Source organism: Oncorhynchus gorbuscha, unplaced genomic scaffold (genome assembly GCF_021184085.1).
Source record: "Oncorhynchus gorbuscha isolate QuinsamMale2020 ecotype Even-year unplaced genomic scaffold, OgorEven_v1.0 Un_scaffold_390, whole genome shotgun sequence".
Taxonomy (NCBI): Eukaryota; Metazoa; Chordata; class Actinopteri; order Salmoniformes; family Salmonidae; genus Oncorhynchus; species Oncorhynchus gorbuscha.
Window position 1 is genome coordinate 753278 of NW_025745238.1, and position 22031 is coordinate 775308.

General features: G+C 41.2%; 2 protein-coding genes across 7 annotated transcripts in view; both read left to right on the plus strand.

Annotated features, from left to right (window-relative positions):
* LOC124018093 (RNA-binding protein, mRNA-processing factor 2a-like) overlaps positions 1 to 2051 on the plus strand; it is a 41934-nt gene extending 39883 nt beyond the window's left edge. For 2 of the 3 annotated variants that reach the window (XM_046333352.1, XM_046333347.1), the window contains exons 7-8: positions 838 to 910; positions 1017 to 2051. In XM_046333352.1, coding sequence (XP_046189308.1) covers positions 838 to 903 — 66 coding nt within the window. In that variant the 3' untranslated portion in view covers positions 904 to 910; positions 1017 to 2051. The remainder of the gene's footprint in view (positions 1 to 837; positions 911 to 1016) is intronic. The other variant, XM_046333348.1, reaches the window with a different exon arrangement.
* A 9569-nt stretch (positions 2052 to 11620) lies between these two features.
* On the plus strand, positions 11621 to 21784 carry cpeb1b (cytoplasmic polyadenylation element binding protein 1b). 4 transcript variants are annotated; one of them, XM_046333382.1, is made up of 12 exons: positions 11621 to 11749; positions 12086 to 12257; positions 14414 to 14644; positions 16184 to 16416; positions 16696 to 16960; positions 17049 to 17162; positions 17332 to 17436; positions 17851 to 17987; positions 18740 to 18938; positions 19303 to 19397; positions 19841 to 19921; positions 20145 to 21784. In XM_046333382.1, the coding sequence occupies exons 1-12, from the start codon at positions 11735 to 11737 to the stop codon at positions 20253 to 20255; spliced, it is 1758 nt and encodes a 585-aa protein (XP_046189338.1). In that variant the 5' UTR covers positions 11621 to 11734; the 3' UTR covers positions 20256 to 21784. The 4 variants fall into 4 exon arrangements, with proteins under 4 accessions (XP_046189338.1, XP_046189339.1, XP_046189340.1 ...); XM_046333383.1 differs by having other exon boundaries at positions 17332 to 17421; XM_046333384.1 differs by having other exon boundaries at positions 12086 to 12206.
* Positions 21785 to 22031: the final 247 nt, after the last annotated feature.

A 22031-nucleotide genomic window follows, 5' to 3' on the forward strand; every position in this document is an offset into this window, starting at 1 on the left:
ATTGTGTTTGTCATTGGGTAAAACAACTTCAGAAATGTGTGGTATTTACTGGGAGAAAACTGTCGGTCATGACAATCTTCTTTGGCGGTGATAACTTACTGTCCACGTCCTTGATTGGAACAGAAGCTTTTCTGTTTGAAATGGAAAGGAGAGTTCCTAATTGCCATCTGATGAAAGATCCCTCAAATGCTCTGAATTTGCTCCAGCCAACACTCCTGTCGAATGAATGAGGAAATACACTGAACTTCGCATATTTGTCAAACCACCAATGAATTGTAAGTCTCCTAAACCAAAGCTTACCTTACATTTACCGGTAGTTCAGTGTCATGGTCAAATTTCAGGTGTCTTTTGTTTGAAATCCTAAGGCAATAACTCGTATACAAAGTATGAACTGTTGTTCCTGTCAATTTGTACTGTGCCATGGTGTACCTGTTTGACCTCATTTAGTCCAAACAAACTAGTTGGACCAGCGGTATGGAAAGGTAGTTGTCAATCAGTTGCTTTTAAGATGGAAATGTTGATCACATGGAAATGCGACAAGCCAGCTATTCCATGAATGTGGTGTTACGATACTGTTCATTGTCATAGGGCAGCTGTGACCCACATTCCTATGGTCTTTGAATGACCAGTGCTTAAAGGGACAGTTCATCCAAATCTCTGAAATGTGTTATCCTTCTAGAGCTTTTCAATAGGTGACAAGACTTCAGTCCACAATTAGGGAAATAAATTAACGTTATCCTTTCTGTCTAAAATCTTGTTTCCTACAGACCTGCTGGGAAATCTCACTGGATGCGATCAATTATTATTGTCTGACAATGGTTTCTTTGGTCTCTCTAGATGCGCTGGTACCCTACTCCATCTGAAACTAACCAGCCAGGATGGAAGTCCCGGCAGTTCTGTTAGATATTTAGTGAGTATCTTTATACAAGTGCTTTCATCAAAGGTTTTACAGAACATACCATATGGATTACATTAAAATGATTGAAGATGACTTGTTGTCCAATTTCCCCCTTCAGATGTATTTTGGGAACCGTACCTTCTCCGTCCAGTTGAAGGGAGGTTTAAGTGAGCTCGTCAATAATTTAATCAGGTTTATTTAATGGACAAATGTGCATTACAGACCTATTCATGTTCTCTGGAGGGGTCTGAACTGACAACCTTGCCATCAACAGATTGAGCTGATTCCTTTTGGCAACTATTCCGGTACCATCTTAGCACTTCCAAACCTCACGTGAGCCAAGTAAACGCCACAGGTCATTATTTGCTGAAGAGAATAACATTCTGAAGAAGTTATACATTATAAAGCAACTCCTTGGGTTATGGCCTAGAGAGCTAAGAGTTCAGTCATTGCATGTTGAAGTATTTTTGGCATGAATTAGAAAGCAGAGTTCTGTGTCCTTGTTTTTCTTAGTGCTTGTGTTGCTTCTTTATCTGGACCTAAAGTCTAGACAATGAATCCCCTTTGCTTCCTGTGTATTCCTGGTCTTACCTGTGAAAGATGGACTGTTGTGTAGATGGCTCCTCTTGCATGGACCTTGTAGAATGCACCCCTAGGTTCTGACAATCCCAGTCTCTCCCAAAATATCAATGTCTATAAAGAGTATATTTGAGCAAATGCAAAGTACAAGTATTTTTGTACTTTTGTTTAATGTATATTTATGCATTTTGTGCTACTAAATAATGAACGTGTGTTTGTTTAGGAGTATTTTGTGTTTTGGTGTTTTGATCTATAATCCTGTAAGTACTTTAAAAAAAAAGTGCAATTGTATTTGTTTGAGGGTCTACTGAAATATTAAAGAATTCTAACAGTGGCCCATGTGCCATTTGGACTGCTAAGAAATTAATTGCTGTAAAATGTTGATTATTCAGAATGTGAAACTGGACTACAAACATGAAGGGGTTGCTTTTGGAAGCCATTATTTTAATGGTTTAGCAGGATTGGTTGGATGGAGAAATTTAAGTTTGCAGTTTAGAAAAAGTTTGTCTCTGTATCTGCTGAATATGAGATGTACAACTGTTCCCATTTTATGAATTAAACAAAGTGAATGCAATTATTTTTCTGATTGAATTAACCAGGTCTAAACTATGCAAGTCCTTTGTGTGTTATGCCTAAACTATGGTTTTGCTGACTCCATTTAACAGTACATCAGAGCTTCATTTCAGATGTTTCCAGGTCAATTATTAATTTTAATCGTACTATTGTATTAGTCTCTTTGTATTATCAGTAGAGCTGACCTACACCCCCCACTCTGCCCTCTGAAGATGTTATGTGTTTCTGCACAACCAAGCATGATGGCTTCTCAAGGGATTAAGTGGCCATGTTCAATAGAACCAGCTGCTTATTTACGTTGGGTGATAAACTGCTGGGATTCTGTCCATTTTCATGGTCTGTTTTGTGGCCAGAATAAGCATTTATGATATTCAATTAAAATTTGGCTTATGACTGGTTAATACTTTCTGGACCCCAGGAAGGGTAGTTATAACATTTGAACTATGATAAACCATAAGTCTATGAAACAATTTAACGGTAAAGCTAAGATGCTGACTTGTCAACACAAACTAATCCACATGGGGTAGAAATGAGAGTACCAAACTGCCTTTCCTGGCTTGTTCAGTCAATACAAATATTGGTTGTAGGCACTCTTGCTCTAATGACTAGTCGTCTCATAATGGGTGAAACTGATTTCAGTAGCGTACTCTACACAACCTTGGATGTGGTTTGTGATCAAACAGGATGAAACATTCAATCTTGAGTTCATAAGCAAAGAATCAGTAGCTTGACCTTCAGGGAAACGGGACATAACACAAGACCTGTGCTTTTATGCAATAGAGTTGATTTGACAGGATATCGATGACGCCTGCTGTGACATCATGCATGCTATGGATTAAGGACGGATGGGTGCTTCGGCGGCCATCTTCTGCACCAACCAAATCTGAAAGTAAAAGGTAGAGCAGGTCAAAAACATCTGACAATGAAGTCTTTCCAAGTCATTATTGTAATCAGTGAGCAATGAACAGAATTCTGATTGGTCATTCAATCTAGTGTTTGTGAATGTATCAATGAAATGGTCTTATGTAGATTTGTAACCTAGGCCTATTTGAATTAGTAGGTTTGTGAACTGATTACTTTCACAACCGGTATAAACTATTTGATATTAGCAAGTGTGACAGATTTAATGATGTGCATATAGTTTTATTTCCCCATTACAATAGCATTGAATTGACATACAGTACTATAATGAAATAATTCACCATATTCCATTAATGATGAATAAATTATGATTGACTAATGGATGGGGGGGTCACAGGCTAAAACAAGAACATACACAAAAACAAATTATTTGTTTCTGTGCTGTATGTGCTGTATACACATGCATGTGGGGCGGCAGGGTAGCCTAGTAGTTAGAGTTGGACTAGTAACCGGAAGGTTGCAAGTTCAAACCCCTGAGCTGACACGGTACAAATCTGTCGTTCTGCCCCTGAACAGGCAGTTAACCCACTGTTCCTCGGCTGTCATTGAAAATAAGAATTAGTTCTTAACTGACTTGCCTAGTTAAAGGTTTTTTAAAAATGTATGTTTTTTTAATCATTAGATACTTGTTTGAATAGGTTAGACTAGAGGTTGCCCCTGTAATATAACAACTGAAATTTACCTTATGGTGACATCCATTGGGGGAAATGTACATTAACCACTCAGATAGGCAGGTTTACATAGGGAATGTTTTGGCATGGTGGTCAATGGCCAACAGTCTGCATTTGAAAGGAAAAATGAATAGTTTAAAGTTGTATTTGTTACATGCACAAGTACAGCACCAGTACAGTGAAATGTTTAACTTGCAAGCCCTACCCAACAGTGAAATGGTGACAATAGTGACAAGTTCCAAAGCAACTACAGATACTTCTACAAATCCATGAGAGAGGAACAAGTGCGTCATATACATGTATGCAGTCACACAAGAACCATGTTCACTTTAGTAGAGTAAGCATGCCCCCTTGTGACAAACTGAAGTAATAACATGTGTTCTGGTGTTGGCTGACTCCATCTGTTAACAACCTGTAGCCTCCACTCCTTGGCACATGAGTTCATCTGAGAGGATTGGATATGGAGAATATTCAGAGCCGGTCCTGACCCCCCTGGGGCCCTAAGAAACATTCTGCTAAGGGGTCCTCCTACCTGACCCGTGAGAACATGTAAACCATTTACCATTGCCACACAGTCACACCTGACACTTCAGTGCTCCCACTACAATCCTCCCTCCTTTAAAACTGTTTGCTCCATCTGTCGGTCTAAGAATAAGTAGACCTATACAGAACAGACTGAGATATAAACAAGCCATATTTATTGAACATAATATTTTATATAGAATCTTAAGTGAATATGAACATAAATAAGAAATTGTGGAAAATAATAATATATAACACTGAGCTTTGGCTCTGCTCCCTGGTAATGAGTCTAGTCCTCACAATATTATACAATTAGCTTTGTCTATACAATGTAAACATAAGCCTATAGGCTCTGGCTGCAGCTATGTGTCTTAAAATAAAAGCTATACAGCTGTGAGATTAACTTTGGTTTCCTCTACAGCCTTGGCATTTTCAGCATCAGCATGGACACCAGCCTGTCTGGGCACCAGTCTGTCTGGACACCAGTCTGTCTGGGCACCAGTCTGTCTGGACACCAGTCTGTCTGGACAACAAATTCTTATTTACAATGATGGCCTACCAAAAGGCAAAAGACCTACTGCGGGGATGGGGGCTGGGATTTAAACATTTAAATAAATTAAATTCAAATATAGGAGAAAACACACATCACGACAAGAGATACAACACAACATAAAGAGCGACCTAAAGACAACAACATAGCATGGTAACAACACATGACGACAACATGGCAGTAACACAACATGGCAGCAGAACAGGGTACAAACATTATTGGGCACAGACAACAGCACAAAGGGCAGGAAGGTAGAGACAACAATACATCACGCAAAGCAGCCACAACTGTCAGTAAGAGTGTCCATGATTGAGTCTTTGAATGAAGATATTGAGATAAAACTGTTCAGTTTGAGTGTTTGTTGCAGCTGGTTCCAGTCGCTAGCTGCAGCGAACTGAAAAGACGAGTGACCCAGGGATGTGTGTACTTTGGGAACCTTACTACAAGGGGATTTGAACTTTTGAACTTGACATTTGCGAGCAATTTTATATGGTTGGCATTTCAAACTGTTGTTAGTTGAATGCTGTTGCTAGGGAAAAGATATCACCCAGACACTATAAACTGCAACAGTTGTAAGAGTCAGGCGTTAGATATTCAACATTATGTGTCAGCATCACCAATCTGTTATGGGTTCTAAAAGTCTGAAATGTTTATTTAAGCAATAGGCCCGGGGGTGTGGTATATGGCCAATATACCACTGCTAAGGGCTGTTCTTACGCACAACGTAACGCAGAGTGCTAGGACACAGCACTTAGCCGTGATACATCGTCCATATATCACAAACGCCTGAGGTGCCTTATTGCTATTTTAAACTGGTTACCAATGTAATTAGAGCAGTATAAATGAATGTTTCTCATACCCATGGTATACGGTCTGATATACCACAGCTTTCAGCATTCAGAGCTCGAACCGCCCAGTTTATAATAACTGTAATACCATGGCATTGTTGAATACTCCTTTCTGACTGTCTTGAAGGGCCTTCTAGAGTGTGAATTATTTCCCATAATAATGCACAGTATATTAGCATGGTATAAGTCAATGACTATAGTATATTTTTTACATGTTCTATGTTTGAGCTGCTTTTAAAAGCAAAAGTCAAATTGAAAACATGACTAGCATTGTTGAAATTGATTTTCATAATAGCAAGCTAGGACTGATGGATTGGTTAGCTAGAGAACAGATGTAGCTATCTAGTAAACTTGCTAGCTAATTCACTGGATGTTGAACACATTACCTGCAAATGAACATACTACACAAAATAATGTCACTATCATTTTATTTGCCTAGCAACACCTTGTACAACTTCAGAACTTGGCCCCTAGTTGTGTCCTGACCATAGTAGACCGTATCTAATGCACTAGTTTACCGAACAGAACTAAAGAAGTATCCTAGTCCTAATCGCAGGTTCAGGTACATAGGTCGGGTAGTATGAACCAGATCTGGTGGAAACTTAGTTCCATTCCGCTTGCGCCGTCGTGGAACACACCTTCCGCGTCGCTTTACATTTTCCATAGAATGAATAGTCCCTCGTTGATTATCCTTTACTTATTAACTGGACGAGGATACTTCTTTAGTTCTGTAAAATATTGCATTAGATACGGTTTATTATGGTCAAAACATACCTATGGGCCAAATTGTAGGCTACAAGGTGTTGCTACAGGCTAATAAAACGATAGTGACATTATTTAATTACAAAAAAAGTAACTTAACAAAGTCCAAATGTTGCCGTACTCTTACATTTAAAACGTATCAAATTACAATGTGGGAGTTTGATAGTTGATGCTATGTAACATTTTAGTAATTTAACAAATTTAAATGACCAATTGGGGGTTACGTGCCTTGCTAAGAGAACATTGATAGATTTTCTTTAGTCAGTTCAGGGATTCGAACCAGCGACCATTCGGTTACGGGCTCAACGCTCTTAACCGCTAGGCTACCTATCACATTCATGTACAACAGTCTCGTCTACTAATTTATTTCAGCACATTCCTATAGGTTGCAACTGTTTCATTCCAGCATTCACGCGTGAAACGCCAGTCAAATGCTGTGTTCATAACCAAGTGGGAAGGTGGTAATTTCCCGTTGTGAAGTAGTAAATACTAGTTGGCCGCATTCATGTGCTTTGAAGTCGTTGAGATACGCCGATTGGCTAATGACAAACAAGCTGCGTCAACCATAAACAACAATTACAGCTATCATGCTCATAAACAAATTATATTGTTTAAAAAACATATTAATAGATAGCTTTTAATAAATAATGTGTTGTTGTTGCATTTAACTGCTGAAAATGCTGTTATCTAGGTAATTTCCTTAGTAGGTGACGTCAGATATCAGATAATTTGGCCTTCATGGATGATAGATGAGTGACCCACTAATAATTCATAGTTCAAGTGGATTTTTCCCAGTCGTATGCAATGAATGGACAAAGCCATCGATCACGTGACACCATACATCCTGTGAACACTCGATAGTGCATTGAAGCCAAATGAAGTTGGTTAAAATGGAGTCTCATGGAGTCAAAAGCCGCGTTCAAAATAACTGGGAACTCTGAAATATACGATGTCAAATCATGGCGTCAGTGATCTTCAGGTCGGAAAGTCTGAGCTCTGGAAAGAAGCAGGGTTCCAGAGTTGGATTCCCGAATTGGATGACCCTTCAAATAGATTTTTCCCAGCCGGAGCTCGATTTCCCAACTCTTATTGCAAGAACTGGGAGCTCTTTAAAATTGAGGTGTCCAAATACCTTAGAAAATATGGTAGTAATCTTGCTAAGACCAGAAGAGCTGAGGAGGAAAAGGTGATCATTAAGATAACTTCCCTTTCTCAGAGATCCCCAGCCGGCCTCTCGGGGGACTAGAAGATGGAACTAATTGAGTTACAAAATAAACTGGATAATATATATAGATTAAAAGCAGAAGGAGCCTTTATTAGATCTAGGAACAAAATGAATTGAGGGAGAACAGAATTCATCCTATTTCTTCAGACTTGAGAAATTTCACTCTAAAAATAACACTATCCATAAATTAAACATTGATGGTGTTATTACAGATGACCAAAAATGAATCGCTAAATACTGTAGCAATTTTTACAGAAAATTGTATAGCTCTACGTACTTAATGTTCACTCTATCAGTGATTTAGAATCTAAACAGTGTGATGAACCCATCAAAGTTGAAGAGATTAGAGTCTATCAAACATCTAAAGAACAATAAATCACCAGGCGTTGATGGAATTACATCAGAATTTTACAAATTATTTTCTGAACAAGTAGCTCCCTTCCTATTTGAAGTCTTTTTTAGAGAGTATTAAAAACAATATTCTCCCTCCTACAACGAGTCAGGGGTTAATAACACTGATACCTAAGCCTAAAAAATAAGTGCTGCTCATCGATAACTGGCATCCAATTTGTCTTCTTAATAATGACTATAAGGTATTAGCCTTACTACTTGCAAAAATAATTAAAGAAGTCTTGGATGCAATCATTGATGAAACACAGTCTGGCTTCATGAGGAACAGACATATTTCTAACAATGTCAGACAAGTATTAGACATACTTGACTACTCAGACCTAATAACTGCGGATAGCTTCACATTATTTTTTCTATTTTTATAAAGCATTTGACACAGTAGAGCATCAGTTTCTCTTCAACTCCCTTGAGAGACTTGGCTTTGGGGATTTTTTCTGTAAGACTATTAAGACTCTCTATGCAAATGGTAACAGCTCTATCAAATTGAAATATGGCACCTCACCTAGATTTGAGTTAAAGAGAGGAATTAGGCAAGGTTGTCCTATCTCCCCATACCTGTTTTTATTAATCACCCAACTTCTTGCAAATTCATTAAATAATAGTCCTGTACAAGGTATAATATAAATAATATGCCATTTAGCAGACGCTTTTATCCAAAGCGACTTAAAGTCATGTGTGCATACATTCTACGTATGGGTGGTCCCAGGAATCGAACCCACTACCCTGGCGTTCCAAGCGCCATGCTCTACCAACTGAGCTACAGAAGGACCATACCAAGGTATTTCCAAAGCTGGTAAAGAAATGATTATAAGCCAGCTGGCTGATGATACTACACTTTTTCTGAAAGACGCTAACCAAATTCCCATATCGATCAATGTGATACAATCCTTTTCCAAAGCGTCTGGTCTATATCTTAACATTAATAAATGTGAACTCATAGCTGTCAAAGATTGTGTGACACCTTCATATTATGTTATTCCAGTAAAATAAGAACTTACATATTTAGGCATAACCATTACAAAGGATCAAAAGTCTAGAGGCTTACTAAATTTTAACCCTCTTATTAAAAATACCCAGAAGAAGCTAAATCAATGACTACAGAGGGACTTATCTTTAAACGGTAGAGTCCTAATAACCAAGGCTGAAGGTATCTCTAGACTAACATATGGCACTCTATCTTTATATCTTGACAGTACCCATTACATTAGGAAAATTGTTTTCGTGAACACTTATGAGAATGGTGGGCTGAATTTTCTGGACTTTACTACTTTAAATAATACTTTTAAGATCAATTGGATAAAACAATTCCTAAGGAGACCCACTTCTATCTGGAATTTTATTCCTCATCATGTCTTCTCTACTTTTGGTGACCTTAACTTTACGTTGTTTTGCAATTATAATATTGACAACATTTCAGTGAAACTTTCTGCTTTTCATCGGCAGGTTTTCTTGTCATGGTCCTTAATTTATAAACATTTTTCTCCACACAGATATTATATATGGAATAATCGGAATATATTGTATAAAAATACTTCTTTGTATTTAGAATATTGGAAATAATATCCTATTGGTGAGCCAACTGGTAAATGCAGAGGGTCTTTTACTCAGTTATAAGGAATTCTTATCACTTTACAAGGTCCCTGTAACACCTAAAGATTTTGCAATTGTTTTAGATGCCATTCCCTCAGGTGTTGCTCTGTTATTCAGGAACATGTCAAGACCTGACCCTCAGAGCCTACCTTCTATTGACCCTGTTGTCTCATCAGTAGGAAAGATTTGTTTCTCGTTGGTCCATTCAACAACAGAGCGATACGAACCTTGTTTCAACAGGATGTTGTATCTATATACCTTATGTCATGCCTTATTGGAATGGATTTATTGATAATATCTGTTGGAAAAAAGTTTGGATGTTGCCACACACATACCTACTTGTTAACAAAATTAAGGAAGTTTCCTTTTAAATTATTCATAAATATTATCCTGCCAACCACTATATGAAGAAGTTTAAGAAAAACATCAACTCAAATTGTTCCTTTTGTAATGATCACCCAGAAACAGTGTTGCATCTTTTTTGGGCATTTTATTAATGTAAGAAAACTGTGGCAAGACATCAGTAGATTTATAATTGAACACATTTATGAAGATTTTACACTATTGTGGAGAGATGTACAGCTTGGATTCTTTACATATGAAGCTGAAACATTTTTATGTAATTCATTTCATTATTCTTTTGGCCAAATTTCATATACACAAATGTACATTTACAAACAGAAAAAAAACACATTTTCTTACCCTACAAAAATAAATGTAACTGTATTTTAAGACAGTTAAATACTCAACAAAAAAGCTGTTAGAATTGCAAATGTATGTATGTCCCTTAAGGTCCTTGTGTAATTGTAATGTGATATTGTACCCCCTAGCTCGATTGTCCATTGTATATAATATATATATACTTGTGTTCCCTCATGTACTTTCTGTATTGATTTGTTGTTAATAAAAAAAAGTAGAAAAAAAAGCTCAATTTCCCAATTCCGAGTTCCCAGTTGTTTTGAACGCGGAAATAACATGCGCAGTTTGGAAGGAAGTGACGTTTACAGGCTAGCTCAGTGCTGCCCCCTCTCATTGACGAACTGAAATTGAAGACAACCGGGGTACTGCAGGCTGCCCAGGGGTGAAAGTAGATTACATTTATTACCAGTACGGGACCTCATGTGTGCACACTCTGCGAGTGCAACACATATTTGCATGGGCCTAATCATATAATTATATTAATTCATTATCATCGATATGGGCCAAGTCGTAAAGATTTGTCATTTAACTTCTAAAATGTGCTATTATTTTATTGTGGCATAAACACAACCAGGCATTATGTTTTCATCTGATTATTAATAACTTCAAAGGGCTCCTTTACTAGGCTACCTCCACACGTTCATCCACTCGCAACATATTTCCAGCCTCCAAACAGTGGTGAATAGAACGAGACATATTTTACACAAAACAACATAAAGGGTAAGGATATTTGGCGATTGTCATTAGGACAGAATTTATGTGTCCACAGTTGTCTCCGCAAGTCTCGATGTCGGCCACTCTTCTCTGCCTTGGCAAAATGGCAGTCTTCTCAACGAACCACATCGCATTTTGGTGTGTCGGCTATACCACCCGTTTTTAAATCTAATTCACGAATTTGTCATGCCTCTGACATGCGCTAATGATAAATAATATTGTAGTAGCCTACAGTGTAGTATTGTGGTAGGCTCGTGTTTTACTGGAATGGCGTACCCCCACTATTTATTTTGCTGGGGCCGCCTTACATGACCTTACACCTGATGCTGCCATTAGCAACTATATTATCCTTATAACGCTTCTAGTATGTGATATTAAAAAAAATACTCGGTTCAAGGACATACATCTGATGTATTCGAAGCAATTTTTGGCACCATGATTGTCTTTGAAAAAACAGTTTATTTACACGAAGATTGACATTTTTCCATTCACTTATAATGGGGATCCTGTTTTCTGCTAACAATGCATAGGTACACCGGTTTCAATGCGAGGGGGCAGTGAACTCGCCTGGCCATATGCGGTAAATACCATCTTCCCACTTGGTTATGAACGCAGGGAAAGTACTTGGCAATGGTACCGCCCAAATCACCTGATTGGATAGGCATACGTTTTCCTAATCAATGTGGATAATTGTCTACCGACTACATTCATAAGTATGTCCTCGTCTTGAGTGGCGGTTGTTTGAAACATTTCTGTTAGATATTTCCTACCATGGCGTTTTCATTGGTAAGAAAAACACCAACGAGTAGTTGTATTTTCGCTCAATGGTTTTTGTCTTTCAACAGTAGCACATGAAAAGCATATAGGCCTAGGCTACTATTAAAAGTAATCTGCTTCTGCTAGCCTAATAGGTTTAGGCCTAAATCTGTGTAAAATGGACAAAAAGACAATATCGAAACTTTTTGGCCTGAAAATAAACCTAGAATTTGTATTATCCAGGGTGATCGATGTAGCTTACGAAGCCATATATTTTAACTTCAAATGTTAACATGTTCAAATGTTAACAAACATTACTTGAATGACATCAAACGGATATTTTAACAAGTTTGTTCTCATTTCTAGAGAGACGAACTTCGACCCCATGACAATTGGGCACCAGAATCTGCGGCCTTGTCCACTTGCAGTAACGCGGACATATATCGTAGAATGAACACCATGCTGGGCAACTCTCTGGATTTTACTGGTGTGTGCACCACATCCGGCACCAAGGGAAAGCTAGATATGCTCCTGACCGGTAAACTTTCTCGCTGCACGTGCACTTTGGAATGACACATCGTTATGCTTGTACTCAATGGCAGTAAAGGGGAAACTATATACTAAACATACAATTTCCCCTTTTTAATGTTTTTTTTTGTAGTCTACACCACAGCCCTGTCATAATAGGAACAGCTGATTCATGCTGCATCGTCTGCAGCATTGCAGCACTTGTAGGCTAAGCTTTCCAGAGCTTGAGGTCTTTGCCAAGACTCTCAGCCACTGCAATTCTACTCTGTATTTAACCTGATATATTTATTTTAAAATCAGTCATGCACTAGGCCACACAGCTTGGCCACTTTGTAGTTTCTAATGAATAGTTTCTAATGAATTGCATAATAACTTGTAACATTGTTATATTCAAAGTTCTTAATATAAGGGAAATGCTAAAATGCACCCTGGTCTCAGAGCATTTTGTGTTCTGTGTAAATCTGAGACACTTTTTAGTATATTACTTTTCGTCATCACCACTTTTGGATGATGTATTACGAGTTATGTTAAAGAATGATCTAAAATAGACTATTTTAGGGTTAGTGAGAGGGTTAGCTAACATGCTAAGTAGTTGCAAAGTAATAAGTAGTTGAAGCAAAATACTAAAGTTGTCAGTGAGATTCAAACTCACAACCTTTGGGTAGCTAGTGTAACGGATGTGAAACGGCTAGCTTAGTTAGCGGTGTGCGCTAAATAGCGTTTCAATCGGTTACGTCACTTGCTCTGAGACCTTGAAGTAGTAGTTCCCCTTGCTCTGCAAGGGCCGTGGCTTTTGTGGAGCGATGGGTAATGATGCTTCGTGGGTGACTGTTGTTGATGGTGTGCAGAAGGTCCCTGGTTCGCGCCCGGGTATGGGCGAGGGGACGGTTTAAAATTATACTGTTACACTAGGCGTTCATGTTAAATGCTCACCCTAACCAACCACCTTAAATTAGATCGGTTTTATGTAACTACCAAACGTTACATAATATTCTTTGCAATCAGTATTTACATTTACTATGATACGTCTAGTCTGAGACCAGGCTGCAAAACGTCTTACACGTTTATTTGTATGGCTTCAACTCAGTTGGCACCAATGGTTTTTGACAAACTTGTCATGCCTTATTATGAACCTTCCATACAGCTGTGTAACCAGACTTGGTGCATATTTTACTTTTATCATAGGCTAGTATGATTGTAAATTGTTATGTTTCAGCATAAAAAATGATGATTATGACTTTCACATTTTACAAAGGTTACAACAATCATCCCTCCTTGAGATTGGGTGTAAATGATGCATTGTAAATCTGGCAATATTAATCCAGCTAGAAACAAAGCTTCAATGATGGCCTATCCTCCTCCACCTAACCACCACCCCTCTCCTCTGCCCAGCCTTGAGTTGCTGAATCAGGACTGTAGATAGCAGTTGGATGCTGTCCAGCCTTGAAGTGCAATGGGGCAAGCTGGCAGTGCAAATCACTCTGTCCTCCTACTTCTGATCAGTCAGCTGCTGCGACTATAGCTTCTGTGTGTCTGTGACACTGGCAAATCTGGGAGGGTGAGCCAGCCAGCTCAATACACCAGGGATTTCTGCTCTCAGTGCCCCCTCCTACCCTGCAGCTAGAACACTACCACGCCCCTCTCTGCCGGTCCCCCACCTTCTCTGCTCATGACTCTCCCTCTGTCTGCTGCATCTCTCTCTGCCAGCTCACTCAGGAAACTAGGCTAGAGCCACTGTTAGCAGCAGCGGCTGGCTGCCACCTCCATCGCTGACAGACGCTGTGCCGGGGGGAGTCTGAGAATATCTCCAACAGGAATTTTTCATTACCCAGTTAGAGGAAACGGAAGGGGGGGTGGTGGGTGAGCTGATGTCATTAGCAGGGGGTTGCAAGTGAATCAGCAGTCCGGTCACATGCTAAGTCGGTCAGTGATTCAGATGGAAATGCATGGCAGTTGCAACGGGCACAGTCGCAGCAGGTTCACCTGATCAACATGCAGGGAAGGGTTGCTACAGTTTGACTTCATTTCTATCAGTAAGATTATGTTTTTGGGAAAGTGAAGCCTTTTCACTCGACACCCCCTCCCTTCTCATGTCCTCTTCCCTCGGGCAGATGCAGGGTGCTTAATTGTTTATTAGCTCATCTCTCTCTCCTCGTTCGTCCACAGACCTGCAGGAATCGGAGCTGGCTGCAGTGGGCAGCAGGATGCTCTTCCCCAGTAGCAGTGTCAGCGGAAGCGCTCTCCACGAGGGCTCCTCCAGAGGCCTGCCAGACGTCAACGACCTGGGCCTGGGCCTCCAGTCCCTTAGCCTGTCCGGCTGGGAGCGCCCCTGGAGCAGCCATGACACGGACACACACACCACTGCCGCTTCCCAAGCCCACACCAGCTCTACCTCCAGTGAGTACTGGAATACTTCCTTTGTATTGAATATTCAAGTATTCTGTTGACAAAGTTTACATTTAAGTAAAGACTAAGTACATTAACATAAAGTCTTTGGCTGTCCTGTTAGTCTACTGTACGACCTGTTCCAATGTGCTGGGAAAAGACTGCTAGTTGCTAGTCTGCTACTTCATATTGGATTTAATGAATGCTATAGCCTAGTTAGGTTTTGTGTGGCGTTGTGTCAATGTAACTTGCTATGGCTTTGAGATGATATGCTGCATTATCAGTAATCACTTCTGTTCAGGTGTTGTCATTGGAGGTTTCTCTTGGGTTTGGTCTGTTGTATTTTAGTGATACTGAGCTATTGTCATCCCTAGATTTAGGTCTTTCATCAGGCTGTTGCAGAGAATGATGAGGCAGTTTGTCCGTTGTCTGTGAACCTGCTATTTATATCCCCAGACAGGGTGAACTTAAATTTAACTTGTTTTTCAGATTCAGTAGTGTCCCTAATTAATTGACTTAAATTCTGCATTTTCCCCTCAGGATGAGGTTGAATATACCTCCCTCAAACACCTTGTACATAATTATTTGTTTTGTGGATTATCTCATTCCATGTTTTAGCTTAATGACATTACCCTGCCTTCACTCAGTGTTGCTTCCCATCTCACTTTGTACTGACCCAGTTCTTGTGATGAGATTGCGTCACAACATATCCAGACAATCCCAGACACAAACTTGTTAACAGCACTGCCCTGAATGGGGCTTCTAAAGTGGGCCAGTACAGTCAGATTCCCTTGGTGCCTCGATGTTCAGCCCACTGGGACAGCTACAGACCCACAGTAAATATTTGGTGTGGTTGTCAGCTGATCCAGTCTGCGTTGTCAGATCAGCCCAATGATCGGGGTTTGCCTAGCTCCTTACAACCAATGCAGTTTTAATGCTGTAGGATGGTAACCATACTACTTGTACGTTACACCTACAGTTTCTTTATGGAATGTTGCATAGCAACTACAGCAAGTTGTTAGTGTTTTAACCTTGTTCTCTGGTTTTTGCCTTATGGTGTATTATCTCTCCTTTCAACGTCTTGGTACCACGAGTTCAATGGAAACTATTTAGTCATGCATTTTAAAATGGCTGTGTTTGGCTAATCAGCTGAAATGCTGAGCGTCTAGTCATATTCTAAGAAACTGGCAGTGTGGCAGAACTCTAATCTAGAATAGACAATGCTAAGGCCTGATGGTTTCAGTCACAATTACTCACTTGTAAGCATCCATTTTGTAACTAGTAGATAAAAATGGGCTCCCAGATTATTTTCCTGTTTTTTGACAGTGGGCCCTACAACAGTGGATTCCCTATACATTACAAATGGGTCATATGGTTATGTTCATTTGATATGATATTTATCTGCTGGTTTTTATGCTCTAATCTGGGAGCTGTGGACTAAAATTGATTAACGGGTAGGAAATTGATAGTGCTGGTTGAAAGCCTTATCTCAGCTTCAGTTTCTGATGCAGCTAGTTGTAGGATCTGATTAAAACTCTGGTATGGTCTCAGTGCTGGACATGCTGGGCAGTCCCCTGGGCCAGATCCTGGGCAAGCCCCTGGGCTATAACCCCCCCAGTGAGCCCATGGGCACGGCAGCTGACTTCCTGGAGAAGTTCCCCGGCATGGCTCGCATGACCAGCCGCCTGGACTCACGTTGCTTCCTAGACTCGCGCTCCAGCAGCCCTGTAGACTCTGAAACCAGCGGCTTCAGCTCCGGCTCAGACCACCTCTCGGACCTGCTTGTAAGTATCTGTGTACTTGGGGGGGGTGTGTGTGTGTGTGTGTGTGTGTGTGTATGTATGTTTGTAAACTTGAAGTGCTTTTTGAATTGATGTATGTAACTGTAAATTACATTCCACTCAAATGATGTGATGTCATGGTTGAGTGTTCATGTTATTTTTAGGGTCACACTTTTAGTTTGTTGATCAAGGTCATGTCATATTTTGTTTTGCTTTAGTTTATGGCGATTTTCTGATCTTTCTGATGATCTGAAGGAATATATCTAACCCCCTCCCAACCAGTCCTCCCTGAGGATCTCTCCCCCCCTACCTTTCCTCATGTCCAACATGCAGAAGGACTCCATGAGGCTGAGCTCTCTGGGCTCCAGGCTGGACTACCAGGACCACTGCTCCCCTCTCACCCCACCGCCCAGCGCCACCAGCTCTGCCACGGCCCTGTCCCGCCGCTGGCCCGGGGCCTCAATATGGCCCAGCCTGGACCTGCTGGAGACACCTGACGACCCCTTCAGCATCGAGAGGGAGGCCCGTCTGCACAGGCAGGCAGCCGGTATGGGATGATGCTAATACGCTCAGCTTTCTTTTGAATCTACACGTTCTACTGCTGTTAACCAGCTCAGTCTCGACTTTCCCTTCAGCTGTAAATGAAGCCACATTCACCTGGAGTGGACAACTTCCTCCCCGCAACAACAAGAACCCTCTGTACTCATACAAGGTCTTCCTGGGAGGAGTACCCTGGGATATCACTGAAGGTACAGCTGCTTCACTGTTTCCATGGCATTAAATTGGCTCTTATTTTAGTAGACGCAAACCTGGAGAGGAAGAATGTTAAACAATGTTGAATCTAATTGGTTCACAGCACACTGTTTCTGTTTAACTGACTTATTACTGGTCTTTGACTGCTGACCCTTTTCTCTCCAGCTGGTCTGATCAACACGTTCAGTGGCTACGGCCCTCTGAGTGTGGAGTGGCCCGGTAAGGATGGCAAGCATCCTCGTTGCCCTCCCAAAGGTAATATGCCCAAAGGTAATGACAGGCTGGTAGGATATTTACTCTTATGGTTCTAAGGTGGCACAGTGGTGGGCATTGGGCACGCAGTGGGATGGTGAGTTTAGACACAAGTGCACTTGGTCATTCAATGGTTCCCACCATCCCTATCGCACACAAACATGTGTGATTTGTTCAAGAAGTGGAATATTCTGTGTTTCTTGGTCTACCATGTTGACAGTTTGAGAATACTGCTCACCTTGCCGTCTTCAGAATGGAGGTCTGAGTGGATCGTATCACTTGAGGACTCACTAACAATTCAGAATAAACAATGAGCAACACTTATTGGATTGCCTTTGTTCACATACACCATACTAGTTATCTTGACCCCTAATAGACTAGCAAACTCTGTCAGTTCGCCTGGTGTTGACGCTCTGCTGTGCTCTGCTGTAGGCTACGTCTACCTTGTGTTTGAGAACGAGAAGTCTGTTCGTGCGCTGCTCCAGGCCTGCACCCAGGACCTGCTCCACCCTGAGGAGAACGGAGAATACTACTTCAAGATGTCCAGCCGCAGGATGCGCTGCAAGGATGTGAGTGGGGGTGCTTGTGTGTCCTAGTGACCGCAGCCTGGGGTGTTAAGAGAAACTGCTGTGTTCAAATTCTCTACCCTTTTCTCAAGTCTGAGTCTCAATAAAACGTAATGTAAAAAATCCCAATCAAAATGTGTCTTTAAACTAGAGATCTGCCAACTTCTGTCTGTAGTGTCTGAACAATTTGAGCCTCTCTCGAACATGTACACCCACAAGCCTCAAGATTTATCTGAAGGTACCTAGAAAAAGTTTTAAAAATGTTAGTGTATATATGGAAATAGTTTAGTTCCTAAAATGAGGTTAAATGCATGTAAAAAAATAGCTCTACAGAACACTTTAGAATAAACATCCTTTTTTTGTGGGGGTGAGAGTCTGTCCCACGTAGTGGATCTGTTATTCAATGCATTTCTATGGACTAATGGCAGGAATGCTTCATCAAATAATTTGTATTAATAGTTTTAATACTTCAGGGAGTCTTAAATCAAATGTCATACCATGGATAATTTAGCCAATCATTAAAAAAAATCCATGTTAGCTTAGATGAGCCAGTTAAGGGCTGCAACAAAATAATGAGACCTCTGGGGGGGGCGCCTGTAGAGGTTCTGAAAACCACTGGTTTAGTGGAAAAGAGCTTGGAGGTAAATATTTAACGTTAACAGGATATCCACAAACTTAACATCTGAAATGTTAAGGAGAAACACTGCTAGACTACTGCGACACCCCTTGACACTTCCTCCTCTCTGATTTCACAGGTGCAGGTGATCCCCTGGGTGATCTCTGATAGTAACTATGTGCGCTGCCCCTCCCAGCGCCTGGACCCCAGCAAGACTGTGTTTGTGGGTGCTTTGCACGGCATGCTCAACGCAGAGGCCCTGGCCAGCATCATGAATGACCTGTTCGGCGGCGTGATGTACGCTGGGATTGACACGGACAAGCACAAGTACCCGATAGGTGAGATACTACCGTTGAAAGACTGGCGGTGACTTGCCATGACTGTAGGATTATATTGGGTGATGTAGCTTTATTGTGAATGTCTATGGGGTGTTCTGTAACTGTCTGAAATGCAGCAGTCATTAAGAGTAATGTATGTTGACAGGTACTGCCTCTGCCATTGCTTGCCATTAGAGCATTTTGTGATAACTGGAGGTAAAGAGTTTAAGAAGTAGCCTTTTCTGTCTGGGTTTGACCTTGCATTGTAGGCTGGCTGGGTGCTGTAGGCTGGCTGGGTGCTGTAGGCTGGCTGGGTGCTGTAGGCTGGCTGGGTGCTGTAGAGGGTGTAATGGTATCGATCCTTCCTTAATCTCATGATTTTCAGGTTCTGGGCGCGTCACCTTCAACAACCAGCGCAGTTACCTGAAGGCTGTGTGTGCAGCGTTTGTAGAGATCAAAACCCCCAAGTTTACAAAGAAGGTAAGAGCCGTCTGGTTTTAAACACGTAACCAGCATTGACTGCTTTCAACTATCGTGAACAAAAAATATAAATGCAACAATTTACAAGATTTGACTGAGTTACAGTTCATATGAGGCCCTAATCTATGAATTTCACATGACTGGAAATACAGATATGCGTCTGGTCGGACACCTATAAAAAATGGGCCTCATCTCCACCATATATTTGTGTGTTGAAAGATTATCTTTGTGAAGGAGAAATGCTCACTAACAGGGATGTAAACACGTGGGCAAAATGAGAATCTTTCTGTGCGTATGGAAAACATCTGATCTTTATTTCAGCTCATGAAACATGGGACCAACACGTTACATGTGTTTATATTTAAGTGTTATGGCATATTATCACTGAAGGGTAAGTCTGCCCTTCTCTCAATGGTCTGAATATAAGCACTGATGTCCCTCAGGTTCAGATTGACCCCTACCTGGAGGACTCCATGTGCCAGGTGTGCAGTCGCCAACCCGGGCCGTTCTTCTGCAGGGACCAGGTGTGTTATGACATTGGGTTGATGTGAAGCTAGGATTACAACTATCTGGTCTAATCATGTTCAAGTATGCATCTATCCACTAAGGCCTCCTACTAAGCCTTTATTCAAGAAGCATACATTTGTGTAAATAAAGTTTTATGGTATTAATGTTTAGGCACATCAATGATACACATGTGTTCACCACAGTGCACACAGTAAGCTCACTACTACCTGTTCTCCTCAGGCCTGCTTTAAGTACTACTGTCGTTCCTGCTGGCACTGGCAGCACTCCATGGACCTTCTGAGCAACCACCGGCCCCTGATGCGTAACCAGAAGAACAGGGAGTCCAGCTAGAGCAGAGGAGTCAGCGAGGGGGCGGAGAACCCCACACCTCACGGGTGAGGACACACAGCGGGCGTCCGCAGAGCACGAGTGTCCAGCTGCCCCCGACACCAGGGGCACCATGGCACTCCCACCAGGACTGGGGGAGAAACACTGTAGAGAAGTCTACTGCTGCACTTGCTACTTTTTGCTGTTTACTTGTTCACGTTGGCACTATGCACAGTGACCTTGTTGGGATAGTCAGGGGCCCTTCCTTATGCAGTTTCCCTGACTTGTGGCCAGACGAGGATGTTTCAGGCCAGGGTTCAGAAGTAGATGAAAATGCCTTGATTTTTTTTCTTCTTATCCTTAAGTTTTTTGATTTAGTTTTACATGCGTTGCATATTGAGAGCATGCACGTCTCATTGCCTTTCGTTGGTAGATGCCATACAGTGCCTTCAAATAGTTCCACCCCTTCCCCCCCACCCCCAGTTGGCTTACTGTTTTTCCTGTGCAAGCCAGCTGGTGTTTTTTACTTTGGAAGATGAGTTGGGCTTCATTTAACCAGTCGCATTTCAGACATTTTTACGCAGTTTTTTACTAATTTGTACACAAACGGTTTTAAGTCATGACAAGTAAATTTGGAACCGAATTCTACCTGGCGGCTTTTTAATTTTTTTCCCTCCCCTTGGTTTTTCCTCACCCTGAAGTATTAGTCTGGGGCTGGTGGTAGATTTGTTCTCCCTACGATGTTCTACTGCAGGGTAGGCAACCCTGTTCCTGGAGTGTCGCAAGGTCTGCAGGATTTTGTTCCAACTAGGCACCACACCTGACCAATTGATCTGTTCAATGATTTCCTACATTCAACACACCTGGTCTTCCAGGTTGGTTAAAATATATAACATGTAGTGTCTGTGGCACTCCAGGAACCAGGGTTGCCTTACCCCTGTTCTACTGAATGGGCACAGATTACGGTGTTGAAGCATTACTTTTCTTGTAATTGTTGGGCAAGTTCATAAAGCCCAAAGGTACTGGACACTGCTTCAACTGGGTTTCCATGGTTTCAATCAATTGGATGGATCTTTACTGAGACGAACGGACATTGACGTTTTGATTGTAAGTTACGTAGTTTTATTGTTGCACTTTTTAATTTGCACTTTAGGAGAGGGTGGCAGTGATTTGTAATCACTGTTTTTGTACATCAACAGAGGGGCCCTGAGCCCGGATATGAACAGCTGCTTGTTTCCTGTTGAATGTAGAACTTCCACTTTGCTAAAAACGTACCAAGAGCTTGAGTAGACCTAACACAGCTTTCCCTGTGCTTTCTTACTCCATCGCCTTCCTTGTTCCTGTTGGATATATGCATATGAAGCTGTGTGCCAAAGACTAAGTGTCTTTCCCCCATCAAGTTACTCATGCTGAGCTTGTCTTAGCCCAGCTGCTTTTTAGAGTTTTGAAAGTCTACCTCACTGTGGTCTCTTTGCTGCTACTTACTGATGTGGATAATGTTCAGATTGGGCACAATAAAGGTGTTGAAGCATTACCTGTTGCTTCTGGTCTTACTTGTAAATGAAAAACTTGTGGTATTTCCATGAATGTGTGCATAGCTCTTGGATGTGTGCATAGCTCTTGGATGATATGACTGTAGAAATAAGTAGATTTAAAGGGATGGAGTGCTTTTTTGAAGGTCTCTTTTCAAGGCAATAATTTACCTCTGATCACCACCATACAGCTGTTTCATGATGTAAGTAGATTAACAATGAGCCATTACAAGCTGAAGGAGAGCTGCACACTAGGAGCTCAGATGCA